Source organism: Hemitrygon akajei, chromosome 5 (assembly GCF_048418815.1).
Source record: "Hemitrygon akajei chromosome 5, sHemAka1.3, whole genome shotgun sequence".
Lineage (NCBI taxonomy): Eukaryota > Metazoa > Chordata > Chondrichthyes > Myliobatiformes > Dasyatidae > Hemitrygon > Hemitrygon akajei.
Window position 1 is genome coordinate 154530825 of NC_133128.1, and position 14357 is coordinate 154545181.

The 14357-nt window shown below is 47.7% G+C and overlaps 1 protein-coding gene across 1 annotated transcript; it reads left to right on the forward strand.

The window, feature by feature from the left end:
• Positions 1–10612: 10612 nt before the first annotated feature.
• On the forward strand, positions 10613–14105 carry LOC140727391 (uncharacterized protein C2orf66 homolog). Its single transcript, XM_073044673.1, has 3 exons — positions 10613–10721; positions 10807–10947; positions 13563–14105. The coding sequence occupies exons 2-3, from the start codon at positions 10825–10827 to the stop codon at positions 13746–13748; spliced, it is 309 nt and encodes a 102-aa protein (XP_072900774.1). The 5' UTR covers positions 10613–10721; positions 10807–10824; the 3' UTR covers positions 13749–14105.
• The last annotated feature ends 252 nt before the right edge of the window (positions 14106–14357 follow it).

Below are 14357 nucleotides of genomic sequence, written 5' to 3' on the forward strand. Positions count from 1 at the left end.
GAGAGAGGAGGGAGGGGGAGAGAGAGAGGGGAGGGAGAGAAAGAGAGAGTGAGAGAGAGAGGGAGAGAGGGGGAGGGAGAGAGAGGGGGAGAGAGAGGTGGGAGGGAGAGAGAGAGAGAGGGAGTTAAGCAGAACGACAGTTCGCTCACTTTTAATAGGAACAGTGGAGAAATAAAGGGGGGGGGGGAACAAACGCTATGCCAACCGGGCCGTTAACTAGAACTTACAAACTAAAGCTAACGCCGATACAGCCGATCGTAGAAGCTTGATAAAAAATAAATATCGTTCCTGACCAGCAGCAGTCGGAGCACTGACGTTCCTGTACCCTTGGTTAAGACTCGAAAAGTCTGAAACGAGGGGAAGCTGTTAAATGCCACCGCATTGAAACATTAATTGGCTGGAATGTGCATACTCACAAGCGTGATTGCCGAACCCGTTCCGCAGCCCGCCTTCGGGGGCTTAACGCAGACCCCGCGGCAGAGTCCATGGTTGTGACAGGGTCCTCTTTCCTAATCGGAGCTACGGAGGCACCAGAGACCTGTGCATGTCTGAAGTTCCGGATGAGAGATTTATCCAGGATATCAGGGGTCGGAAGCCAAGAACGGTCCCCACGACTATACCCCTCCCAATCTACGAGAAGCTGCCCCGCACCCGGCGAGATGCCAGGAGATGGTGCACGGAATAAAACAGGGGGTGTCCACCAACCGGACAAGGGGGTGGGTTGACTGGAGCAAAGGGGGATGTAGTCAGCGGGTTGAGCTGGGAAACATGGAACACGCGGTAAATCTTAATTGCAGGTAGGCGCAATCTATATGCGACTTTGTTGATAGCCTTCTTCAAGATACAAGATATTAAGAGGAATAGACAGCGTGGACAGCCAGCGCCTCTTCCCCAGGGCACCACTGCTCAGTACAAGAGGACATGGCTTTAAGTTAAGGGGAGGGAAGTTCAAGGGGGATATTAGAGGAAGGTTTTTCACTCAGAGTGGTTGGTGCGTGGAATGCATTGCCTGAGTCAGTGGTGGAGGCAGATACACCAGTGAAGTTTAAGAGACTACTAGACAGGTATATGGAGGAATTTTAGGTGGGGGTTATATGTGAGGCAGGGTTTGAGGGTCAGCACAACATTGTGGGCCGAAGGGCCTGTAATGTGCTGTACTATTCTATGTTCCATGTTCTTCACTACCAATACAGTAATCCCACTTGGCGTGGGCCAATTTGCGGTTTGCGACTTGAAGGGAAAATCTTTAAACGCCAGCCATACTTTTTCTCCTGGCTGGGGAAGCCTAGCTTCCCGGTGGAGCTGACAAGCTTGCTGGCCATTTTTTCTTCCCTGAGCGGGCAGTAGAGAAGCCTTGGACCATCTTCACGTGCGCGCTTAGCGTTGGACCAATTGTTCAGCAAGAACTCCCACGTCAATCCCTTGATCAGGGAAGAAGGTGGGCTGGAATCCCATCTGGAATTCAAAGGGGGCCATGCCCGTGGAGGACGAGTGGAAGTTATTGTGGGCAATCTCTGCCCACACCAATTGGAAGTTCCAGGACGCGGGATTGGAAGAGACGAAGCAGCGCGGGCTATTTCCAGCTCCTGATTCACTCTCTCATTCTGGCCGTTAGATTTGGGCCAAAGCCGGACATGTCCTTGATCAGACACCAAGTGCCGAGGGCGGACGTGCAGCCTATACCCATGCTGAACTGTGAGGGGTGGCAGTCTCGCGGAGCTTAGGAAGAACAATGAAGTGGACAGTCTTGAAGAATCGATCCACAACCACCAGAATGGTAGTGTTTCCAACAGACGGGAAAAGACCAGTGATGAAATCCTCGGAGAAGTGGGATCAAGGGCGGTAAGGTACAAGCAGCGGACATAGGAGACCCGCAAGGCACTGGCGTAACGACTTGTTCAGGCCACAAGCAGAAACGAAGTCCTCAACATCGCGAGACAGAAGGCGACCAAAATTGTCTCGATAAATTCCAGCATCCATTGAATTTCTGGACGTCTCACCAAACGGGAGGAGTGCTCCATTCCAAAACTCTGTGGCGCACCATAGCAAGACCGGTTGTAAAGTCCGCCACCTGGGCCTAGATCCAAATGTTGTTGCGTGCCCTCGCCTTCGCCTCTATTCCCCAGAACACCGGAGCAGCCACGCACGAGCGAGGAAGGGTGGCTCTGCATTAGTGTTACCCTCAAAGAGCATCGGCCTTGGTATTCTTGCTGTGAGTGAAATCAAACCGGGTGAAAAAGAGAACACTGGGAGAGCTTAGCTCCAATGACGACAACAGATGCATCTACCCCAGATGGCGAATGGACGGGATGGGTCAGGGGCAGTGGTGAAGCGCCGCTTCTAGTTCTGAGAATGCTTGGTCTGCTTCATTTGTCCGGAGGAATACTGCCGAGATCTTCTTGGTGCCACGATGGGACTGAAGTTATTGATGAAGCGGTAATAAAAACGTGCAAACCGGATGAAGCACCGGATGAAACAGCAAACTGTTTGACCGTAGATGATTTGGGCCACTGTGATTGCCTGAACTTTACACGGCGCCATTGGAACACTGGAAGGAGCGAGGATATAGACCCAAAACGACACCTACTCTTTCAGGAACTCACACTTCTCCGGTTTGGTTGTTCTCGAAGAGCCATCTGAAAACTCTCCGAAAATGCTGGATGTGTACCTGGCGAATGTTGTCCCTTCCGCTTGTTGACCATAGATATTGCGTCCCAGCTGTTACGCGACACGCAAGAGCAGTAAGATCTGAAGTGCAAGCTGTTACTCATGCACAAGGCTCCCCCTCTCCACACGGCTGGTGAATCCAAAGGAATGGCAGAGACCGACACAGTTTGGCATCAGCAGCATCACAGGAGTTGCCAGTCAGCGTTGAACTCAATGTAGGACTGCTCTGGGGACTCCAGTTCCAGATGATTCCTCGGTGTTTACTCCCGAAGGATTCGCCATGCGTGGGTATAGCGACAAGGCAGCGGAGGAGTTCTCCTTCTGGATGAGCTGCCAACCACGGCCGTAGTCAGCGCCCACTTGCCTAAAGGCGTCAGAAGCCCGCTTTTGCCCTTCTCTTGTCAGTAGAATTGGAACTCATGAAGGCCAGGAGCTGAGCTTGGTTGTCAGAGGTGATTAGAAATGCATCTCATTGGGTGCATTTAATAGGCGGTGGGAGATTATCCCCACTACTTCCCCCGGCTATGACAACCTTAACGAACCAAAAAGTTGTCAAATACACAAAAACATACTGACTCAACATGTTCCCGAGACATTATTGACCAGGGCATGGAAAACAGCGGGGACATTGACCAGACCTAAGGGCTTCACGAGCTACTCAGTGGCAAGTGAAAGTGTTGAGACCCCTTCTCAGATACGAGCAGGTTGTAAGCGTTGCGTAGATCTATCTTGGAAAATATGCTTGCTTCCCGCAGATGTTCGAACGCAGAAGCATGCAGGGGCGAGGGTAGCAGGCTCTTCATCTCTGCGACGTTGAGCGGCCGATAATTGCAGGGATTGAGCTTCTTGCTCGTAAAGAAAGCCCGCCTCTGCTAGCGAGGTTGATGGACGGAAAAACACTAAGACTAATGCCTTATTGATGTACTCTTCCATGGCTATGGTTTCAGAACGAGAGAGCGCAACGAGCCGTCCCTGGGGAGGACTAGTACCGGGTAAGAGTCGTATGGCCAGTGCGGAGGCAGGGAGGTGGCCTTCTTTACCGAATCAGCCGGACAGGTTCACACTAGCAGTTGGCACACGAGGGGAGCCCAGACAGTTAGACCGGCATACCGGTCCACATTCTTGAAGCGCCTTCAAGGACCAATCAATCTGTGGATTGTGTGAAGATACCCAGGGAAGGCCGAGCACCAGAGCAGCTCAGACAAATCAAGCAGACTGGGCGGCTGCTCCCTATGGTTGCCTCCCAGCTCACATCGGAGGGGTTCTGTGTGAAGGTAGATATTGCCGGTGGCCAGACGCCAATCGTCGCTCGCTTTGACGTCGATATTCTCTCTCAATTGCCGAGTAGGAACTCTTCATCTTTGAGCCAGAGAGAAATGCATGAGGCTCCTGGCTGCCCCAGAGTCAATAAACGCCTGAAGCTCATGAGTCTGAGACAACACGGCAAGGAAGCTGGGAGCATTACACAATTAAGGGAAGGATATCCCATTTGAATGGGCGCTTGGGACAGGAACCCGGAAGTTGCCAGGATCGCCACAATAGAGGCAGGAACCTGTTCTCCTGCGCCGATCTCGTTCTTCCCGAGATAGATAGATTCCTGCGCCCCACCTGTATAGGCTTTTGGGCGGACTGCACTGGGTGATGCGGGAGAGAGTGATCTACAGATTAAGGAGACAAAAATCTCTCCTTCATGCAATCTCACACCGGGGTAGGGCATTGGTAATAAAACACCAAGTTGCCTGCATATTTTGTTGCCGGCTGATTACATTAGTCCCGCCCACTGCTTCGTCTCCAGGACCCAGAAGAGGCTGGTCGACTTCTTCTGGTGCAATAGGAGTCGTTGGGTCCCTGTTGCGGACCTGAGCGTCCAATTGCGGGGGGGGGGGGGGGCGCGGTCACTCATTCGTGTACTTGTTCTCCGCCTAGGACCTTGCCGAGATATCTGTATAGCCAGCACCATCCGGGATGGCATGCGCTGGCGATGCACTTTCTCCGCCGGGGACACAGCCTGCAGCGGGGCACGCGGCTTCCAGCCGACTGGTCCCCATCCTGTCACGGTGGGTATCAAGGGCGCTCGTGGAAGTGGATCGGCCAGAATTGCTCGTCGGACCCAGGCCTCAGGATACCACGCGGAAGAGGGTCCGTAAACCTGGGCCACCTCGCGGGGATGTCCACCGTGCCCTTCCATGACGCTCCAAAGCGTTTCAAATACAGGCTGTTCCCGCACACCCTTCACTTCCTTGCCTTCGTCCGGCGACCAGAAGCGCCTTAGCGGTCTATTTTACCATCCGGCAGCGGAGGTGGCCTCAGTGGAAATCTCTATATGCGGGGGTCCTTCCCTGTACATTGGGAACCTCGGGTGGAAGGTGTTGCACAGGGCAGTACCGCGCAGCTGGTTCACTGACTCCCCGTCCACCTGTCCATTCTGTGACCGGGAGGAGTCGGTGTACCACCCCTATATAGAGTGTGAGAGGCTGTAGCCCCTGTTTGAGTATCCGAAGGGGCGGCTGCTTGGGTTCTGGTTGCACCTCAGCCCCACACTCCTTATATACGGACGGTGCGGAAGGGGGTGGGTCACAAGGAGGATCTACTTGCTCCTGGCCGTGGCCAAGTTCGCCGTTCACGGGTCTAGGTGGCGGACAGTCGAGAGCCCTGCCGGGGCCGACTGCCTGCCCCTCTTCCGATGATGCGTTCGTGCCCGGCTGTCCTTGGAGAGGGAACATGCTGTCACAATGGGGGATTTCCGGGAGTTGTGGGCCTCACAGCGAAATGACTGTTTTAGACAGTAATAATCATATCTTAATTTGAATTTATTCACTGTCTTGTAAATACTTAATATCTGTATTTTGTGTATATAAACTTTTGTAGTTTTGTTTAAAAGAAGTGGGCCAGCCCAGCCCCTACAATTTTTTGTTTCTCCTCCATGAGCGTCGACCTGAACTGGGCTTGTCGTTCTGCCGGTATCTGCGTATTGCTGGAATCAAAAATTCAAAGTAATTTTTATCATCAAAGTACTTATATGTCACCATTCTCAATCCTGACTTTCATTTTCTTTGGGTGTACTCAATAAATCCAATAACCATTATAGAATCAATGAAAAGCCGCAGACAACAGTGTGCAATTACAAAAAGAAGAAATACCATTAACAAATAAGCAATAAATATTGAGAACATGAGATGATGTGCCATTGATAATGAGTACATTAGTTGTGGGAACATTTTAATGATTGGGCTCTTGAACCTCCTTGGTTCAAGAGCCTGATGGATGAGGGTGCTAACTGTGTCTGAACCTGGTGATGCGAATCCTGAGGCTCCTCTGCCTTCTTCCTAATGGTAGCAGCGAGAAGAAAGCACGTTCTGGGTGGTGGTGGTCCCTGATGATGGATGCTGCTTTCCAGCGACACTTTTCATGTAGATGGGCTCAAAGGTTAGGGGGGCTTTACCCGTGGTGAACTGGGCCATACCCACTACAGTAGTTTTAGTATGATTTTCCATTCGAGGGCATTGTTGTGTCCATACCAGGCTGCGATGCAGCCAGTCAATATATTCTCCTCCGCAGTTAGTTTGACAAAGTTTTTGATGTCATGCCGAATCTCCGCAGACTCCCAAGGAAGTAGAGACACTGCCGCCCGTTCTTCTTAATGGCACTTACATGCTGGGCCAGGAAACGTCCTCCGAAAGAATAACACTGAGGAATTTAAAGTTGCTGGCCCTCTCCACCTCTGATCCTCCGACGAGGACTGGCTCATGGACCTCTGGTTTCCTCCTCTTGAAGAGCTCTTTGGTCTTGCTGACATTGAGTAAGAAGTTGCTGTTTTGACATTCCTCAGCCAGATTTTCAATCTCCCTCCTATTCTGCTGAATTCATCACTACCTTTGATTCAGCCTACGACATCAGCAAACTCGGAAATGGCGTTGCAGCTCTGCTTAGCCCCAGAGTCGTGAGTGTGAACGAGTACAGCAGGGGGCTAAGCACAGTCTAGTGGTGCATCTGTACTGATGGAAATTGTGGAGATGTCACTTCTTCCACTGCAGCTTCAACGGACTAACTTGTCTCCTATCTGGCCAAAGAATGCCGGGACCAAGGTCAGATACTCTGTCCTTGATGGAGCCGTTTTTTTGTCGAGACTTGCTCATGAGAGTGTGAGGTTAAGGCCTAAATGCCGAAAGACACTGAAGCGCATCAATAATTCACTGACTTTTAATGGGAACTGTGCAGAAATAAAGAGTAAAAAACAATTAAAACTTAGCCAACCGGGCTGTTAACTAGAGCTTTCAAACTAAAACTAACGCTGATACTGCGGCTGGGCAGTAGTAACTGAACTTTAAATAAATTCTGCTCCTTAACAACGTCAGTCTAAATGGCAGTCTTCAAAGATTCAAAGTACATTTATTGTCAAAGTATGTATACAGAATTCAACTCAGATTCGTCCTCCCGTAGGCAGCCAACAGCTGAGAAACACCCTGGAATACAGTCAAAGGAGCCAAACTCCCAACACGCGAAAAAAAGAATAAATTGCGCAAGCGGGAAAAGCGAGCGAACAACACATGGAACATCCAACTAAGAGTCCTAGAGCATTCGGTTTAGTTCATTTCAGCGCCGCATCCCTAGCCGGTCGCATGCCGCAGAGCCAGAGTCCGCACCGATCAAACCAGTCAAAAACAGCATGGAGAGTACCGGTAACCAGAATCCAGAAACACATGCGACACGAACTCCCCAAAACGCGCCCACAACCACGAGCCTCGCCGGTTAATCGAATGCGGAATTCCTGCACTTTCCTCCGACAGCTGCTAGCGAGAATAAGACCGGTCAACCGCAGGCAGCTTCGTTCTCGACGGTAAGCAGGGAATGTCGCCGTTGTTTTGTTCTCGGTCAAGCCTTGACGAGGTTGAAACGAGAGGAAGGGAGTTAAATACCATCACAATGGAACACTAATTGGCTGGAAGGTCTATACTCACGAACGTGATTGTAGACGAACGTGTTCCGCAGCCCGGGAGTCTTTAGTTCTTTAAGTCTTAAAGTTCCCTTAAACTTCTTCAATACCATAGCCGAGTGCGCAAGTCCATTACTGCAGATGAAGTAATCAAACAATAGTGTTATTTCCGTACCTCATGCCCACGATATTTTCTGATGAAGGTCGTAATCCTTTAATCAGTTTTTCATCACAGTACGTGGTAAATTCTAATTGAAAAACATATCCTGTCTGTGCCTACGCGAAGTGCCCCAATGTTTAATTTTAGCAGGGTCATCCTGAAAATAAGAAGATTTGCGGAGTTGTTCTTCGCCCAAATTACCAACAGTATTGACAAATGCCCACTCGTGACTGCGGCTCGAAGCCACTCACAAATGTAACAAAGGTTGATCTGATCAAGTGCAGTCGGGACAAATTTTCTCTCGTGCCTGATTCTGTGTTTATACTGGGAGCACAGGTACAGTAAGTGTCTATCTATACCAACGATTTCCGGCTGAAGTTTTAGAAAATTTCCACCCTGAACAGTAATTTCAGGTAAAATCAAGCAAGACTTGAGATGCAGGAGACTGCAGGTTTGGAATATGAAGCAATTTAACAAACTACTGAAGCGTCTCAGTGGGTCAGGTAGAGTCTGTGGAGGGACAACAAGTTATAAACACCAGAGAAAGCAGATGCTGGAAATCCAGAGCAACGCACACAAAATGCTGGAGGAACTCAGCAGGCCAGGCAGTATTTATGGAAATAAATAAACAGTCGACGTTTTGGGCTAAGACCCTTCATCAAGACTGAAGGGGGAAGACGCCGGAAAAAGGAGGTGGGGGAGGGGCTAGGAAATGATAGTTGAAGCCGGGGAGGGTGGGCTGGAGAAGAGGGAATCTGATAGGAGACGAGAGTGGACCGTAGGAGAAAGGGGAGAAGGAGAGGCACCAGACGGAGATAATAATCGGGTGAGAAGAGGTAAGAGGCCGGAGTGGGCAATAGAAGAGGAGGGAAGGGGAAGGAGAAGGGGAAGGGGAAGGAAGAAAACAGAAAAAAAACACCGGAAAGAAAAATCGATTTTCATGTCATCAGGTTGGAGGCTACCTAGACGGAATATGAGAGTGACCTCATCCTGGCAGAGGATTAGGCTATGGACCGAAATGTCGATAGGGGAGAGAAATTAAAATAGTTGGCAAACCGGGAAATTCCGGTGTTCGACGATGCTGTTCCCACGGATCTCACCAACGTAGAGGAGCCACACCGGGAGCACCGGATACAATAAACGACCCCAATAGATTCGCAGATCACTTGGAAGGACTGTTCGGGGCCCTGAATGGAGAGAAGGGGGAAGTGAATGAGCATATGTAGCATTTCTGTCACTTGCAAGGATATGTGCCCGGAGACAGATTAGTAGGGAGGGACGAATGGACAAGGGAATCACGAAGTGAGCGATCTCTGCGGAAACGAGGGGGGGGGGGGGGCGAAGAGAGAGAGAGAGAGAGAGAGAGAGAGAGAGAGAGAGTGAATGTGTGTGTGTGTGTGTGTGTGGGGGGGGGGGGGGTGGATGTGTTTAGTGGTTGAATTGTGGAAATCCAGAGCAACACACGCAAAATGCTGGAGGAACTTAACAGGTCCTGATGAAGGTTCTCGACCCGAAACGTCGACTATTTATTCATTTCCATAGATATTGCCCTGACCTACTGATTTCCTCCAGCTTTTTAAATGTGGAGGGAAATAGTCAAAGATTTGCATTGAGACCCTTCACCTGGAGTCTGGACCTAGTCTGATGTTCCTCCGGCTTTCTTGCCGGGTGGTGAAACTGGATAGTCCTCTCTCATCGCCGTGTTTTAGGAAAGTTTTAGGCATGTGTCAAATTGTAGACAATACAGACCAGGAACGTGGACCACGAACCCTACTCGCATCTGATCACATTCTGCTTGGAACCCATTGCGTGGTCAGTTTGGATGAATTCACTGAGTAATTGTGGAACATACTAAAGTGCGGAGGTTGAGTTCCCCTCCTGAAGACCCCGAATTTCTACAATCCCAACTCACCAGTGCGTCCGTATGGACAACACTATCACGATTCTCCTGAGATTTAAAGATAGTGAAACATTGTTGTAAATTCTAATGCTGAGATCACCAGGAGGAAAGAACTTGCATTTAGAAAGCTAAGTTGGGGGCATCACCGCTCCGCGTAATTATATGTTATGGTTAGAAACAGTTCAATATGTTTTTGAAGTGTTGACTGGTACATAATTGGCGCCCTTTTAAACACGGTATTATAGGATCGTTATCTTCATATGGAACCGATCTCCCTTTCACAGCGCCTCGCCAATACCTGCGCGCTGTCCTTAGATAAGTCGGTATAAAGAACTGTTCAGAGTTAGTAATTGTTACATTAGTCCTGTGAACACAAAGCAGATGAATGTAGGAGTCATAGACTTAGATCAGACTTGCCCACGACTTTGTGAATTAGAACTAAGGAAGTTTATTTTTCAGGGTCGATGTACTCCAGCATTGACTGTAGGTTGTATTAATATTCGGCAAGACTTGGAATTCATTACTAATAAACAGATATTAAAATTCTGGAGCAGCAGACAATCCGCTGGATCAGCTACACAGGTTGAACAGCATCAGTGTGGGATGGAGGGGGGGGGGGAGAAATGTCGACATTTCCATTCGAATGACTTGCAGGGTTTCAAAAATGTCTCCCCCCTTCCCACCCACCCCTTCAGATTCTACTCCACCCGCTGAGTTCTCCCGGCAGACTGATACTCTGAACTCCAGCATCTTCAGTTTCCTATGTCTCTATCAGATTTCAGGCTGGGGAACCTCTCACCCGAATTCATAAAGATAGGGGCCATGTTTTCTTTTGCCGACATTAACATTTCAGTTGTGGATGAAAATTGGAATGGTTTGTTCCTCAGCGTATCCTATCAATCTATTCAAATATCAATACTCTGGCACACACTGCTAACGTCATTGACACCCACACAAACCATCACAGCTATAAAACAGAATTGGCTGCCATACGAAGGCATTTTCAAGCTGTACAGCAGTAAGAGACGCTTACTCGTTTATTTTTGAGGCCAAGTCAGTCTGTGAGTATGAAAAGATTGCTATCTCCTAGTCATCAAAATTTTCTTGATGTTTTGTGTGAAATAATCCCTCTGATTTTCTTTCCAGCACTATCCATGAGCAGTCATGCGGAGAGCGCAGGTTTTGACTTTCTGTCTAACTCTCTTCCTTGTGACTTTGGTCCACACAATCCCTCTGGAATCTAAGGATGCTTGGAAATCTTTGGAAAACCCAAGAAATAGAGAGTTGGTAAGAACTTAGGGCTGCGTTAGTTCTGTCGGCACAAAGTAACCGAACACGAGTATCTCTGGACATAGTATAGAGAAGTGTTTTGTTTTGAAATTTGACATATGTTCGCAAATAGTCCGGGGAAAATAATTCTCTGTAAAATTATTTTCAGGGCTATTTATTTACTTTTCACCAGTTTGCCGATTTATTTAAGGATATCTATGTTTCTTCAAATGGATTAAAACGGGTGCAATGTTTCTTCCCGTTCACTGTCACACACTCTCGTTCGGTTTAGTGGCTGCAAGAAAGTTTTCAGCTAGGAAGATGTTGAAACCTTGTCACCTGTTGAAGCGCCTCCGATAAAGTGAGGGAGATTAAACGTCTCACTTGCTCCAGATGGTAAAAGCTGCGTTGATGTAGTGAATGAATCCTCGGAGTATAATTTATTTAGACAGCCCAGGTAGAGCAGCTGCTGTCGCTGCAATAGCGGGACGGGACAGTTTTAAATCTGAGACATGTTTACTTTAGGAGCGTCGAGGGGAGGCAGTCAGTGGTAGATTTGCTATAAATTTGCTGAACACGTACAGTATCTAGGGCGTGCAAGCAACCTTTGAGTAAGTGTGTTGCTGCTGATCTCATGCCCCCAGTGGAAAGACCATAAGACATAGAGGCAGCATTCGGCCATTTGACCCATCGAGTCTGCTCGCCATTCGATCTTGGCTGATTTAATATCCCTCTCAAACCCATGCCCCTCTCCTGTCCCCCTAACCTTTGGCACCCTTACTGATCAAGAACCTATCAACCTCCGCTCCAAATGTACCCTATGACTTGGCCTCCACAGCCTTCTGTGGCAATGAATTTCACAGATTCACCGCCCTCTGGCTAAAGAAATTCCTCCTCATCTCTGTTCAAAAGGGACATCTTTCTACTCTGAGGCTGTGTCTTCTGGTCCTAGATTCCTCCGCTCTGGAAAACATCCAGTCCACGTCCACTCAATCTAGGCCTTTTAATATTCGATAGGTTTCAATGAGCTCACCCCCTCCCCACACCCCAGCGAGGACAGGCCCAGAGCCATCATGCGTTAACACTTTCATTCCCTGGAAGATTCTCGTGAACCCCCTTTTGACCCTTTCTAATTGCCATCAAGTCTACTCTGGCAGCTAATTGTAACGTGACAGAATTTCATCAGCTCATAATAACACTAAAACTTTGCAAGAGTATTTCACACAGGAAATGGTTGAAGGTATTCCGTTATATTCCACGTCATCCTTTGATGGCAAACGTTTGCACTCTGATATGTCTAATTTGTTCCAATTTAATGAACCTATCGATCATTATTTCCTCATAAATATCAATCTGACAGTGAATGGTGCGACATAGAACATAATACCATAATACATGGGAGCAGAATTAACCCATTCGGCCCAGCGAATCTGTTCCGCCATTCCATTATGGCAAATTTATTATCCATCTCAATCCCAATCTCCTGCCTTCACCCCGTAACCTTTCATGCCTTGTCTAATCAAGAACCTATCAACCTCCTCTTTAAATATACTCATTGACTTGGCCTCCACAACAGTGTGTGGCAATGAATCTACAGATTCACTACCCTCTGGCCAAAGAAATTTCTCCACCCTCTATTTTCAGGCTGTGCCTTCTAGTCCTAGACTCACTCACTATAGGAAGCATCCTCCCCACGTCCACTCTATCTAGGATTTTCAATATTCGATGTTTCAAAGAACCCCCCCCCCCCCCCCATTCTTCTAAGTCTTGTAAACTCCAGCGAGTACAGGACCAGAGCTATAAAACGCTCCTCGTACGTTAATCATTTAATTTCAGGAAATCTCCATTGCACCCTTTTCAATGCCAGCACATCTTTTTAGATAAGGGGCTCAAAATTGCTCACAATATTCCGAGTCCAAAGCATATAGAGTCTCGGCATTACATCCTTGCTCTTATATGCTAGTTAGAAGTGAATGTTGACATTGTACTTGCCTTCCTTACCACTGACTCAATTTACTAGAGAACCTTTAGGAAATTTTTTACAAGGTTTCCCAAATCACTTTTACTCTGATTGTTGAATTTTCTCCCTGTTTAGAAAATAGTCTATGCCTTTATTTCTTCTACCAAAGTGCATGACCATATATGTCCCTATACTATATCCCATCTGCCATATCCTTGTCTATTTTCCCAAACTACAGTCCGACTACAGACTCCCTACTTCCTCAAAACTACCATCCTTTCCACCAATCTCAGTCTTTGTCACGGAGCCAGCATTTCCGTCATCTAAATCATCGGCGCGTAAGTGTAAAGAAGCGGTCCCAACCCCAAACCCTACGGAACACCACTAGACGTCGGCAACCAACCTGAAAAGGCCCCTTTTATTCACACACTTTGCCTCCTGCCAGTCAGCCAATCTTCTATCCATGCAGGTATCTGCCGTGGTCTCCTGTTAAGCAGTGTCATGTGCGGCACCTTGTCAAAGGCCTTCTGAAAATCCAAGTAAACAACATCCTCCGACTTACCTTCGTCTATCCTGCCTGTTATTTCCTCAAAGAACCCCACCAGATTTGGTAGGCAACACTTAATACTCAATGAACTTGCTAATTAGGGACTTCGGTTCTCTTTCTCCCCAGTTTTTCCGAACGCTTCAAGCTTATTTTTCTGGCCGAGGGGTTGATGTTGGAAAGTTCTCCAAATCATTCCGAATGGACAACAGGAGACCAAATGTGGCAGCCTCTCTTTACCCGAACCATATCTCCTCAGCCTTTGCAGACTACGAAGGACAGAAAGATTCCTTTTCCGCTTTCTTGAAAGGATGACTACAACAAGATGGAATGCGCCGCTGATGATCTCAGCAGTAGCCTGGATCAATAAAGTCTCCATCATTTTAATCTTTAAGTTCACATTCTCTTGCTTGCATTGTCTTTTATTTGTATTGATTTTTAAAAATTGAATCGCCACATTTCATTTAATACGGACTGAGCTTTAACTTATCAAGGGATGCTGCTTACTTTACGTCTTTGTCTTCATCTGATACCTTTCATTCTCCTTCTGTCTTCGGCGATGCAAACTTTGCATCATTTCAGTCTGACGTTTCACCGCAATGAAGGACGCCTCTGGAATTATTCAACGGTAGTTAAATAACCCAGGGTAAAATAAATTAATGTGTAAAATTATATGAAGGCGATTGTCTTTCTTACGTTTGCTTCCTTTACCTGCATCACAATAGACTATTTTTAACTTGAAAATAATATGAAAAACGTTGGTGGAGAATTTAGTGATGAGATCACACGTAACAATGCCGGTCCATACAATGAGATAAAGTTAAGGGCTGATATCAAAATACCTACAGATACAATAACATATCAAAGGCCCCCTGAATGAAGGAGGGAACCTCAGACCAACTTTACAAGATAATGCCGAAAGAA

Coding starts and splice junctions, on each gene's coding strand:
- LOC140727391 (XM_073044673.1), top strand. CDS start 10,825: ATGCGGAGAGCGCAGGTTTTGACTTTCTGTCTAACTCTCTTCCTTGTG. Junction 10,948..13,562: donor ACCCAAGAAATAGAGAGTTG/GTAAGAACTTAG, acceptor CTTTCTCCCCAG/TTTTTCCGAACGCTTCAAGC.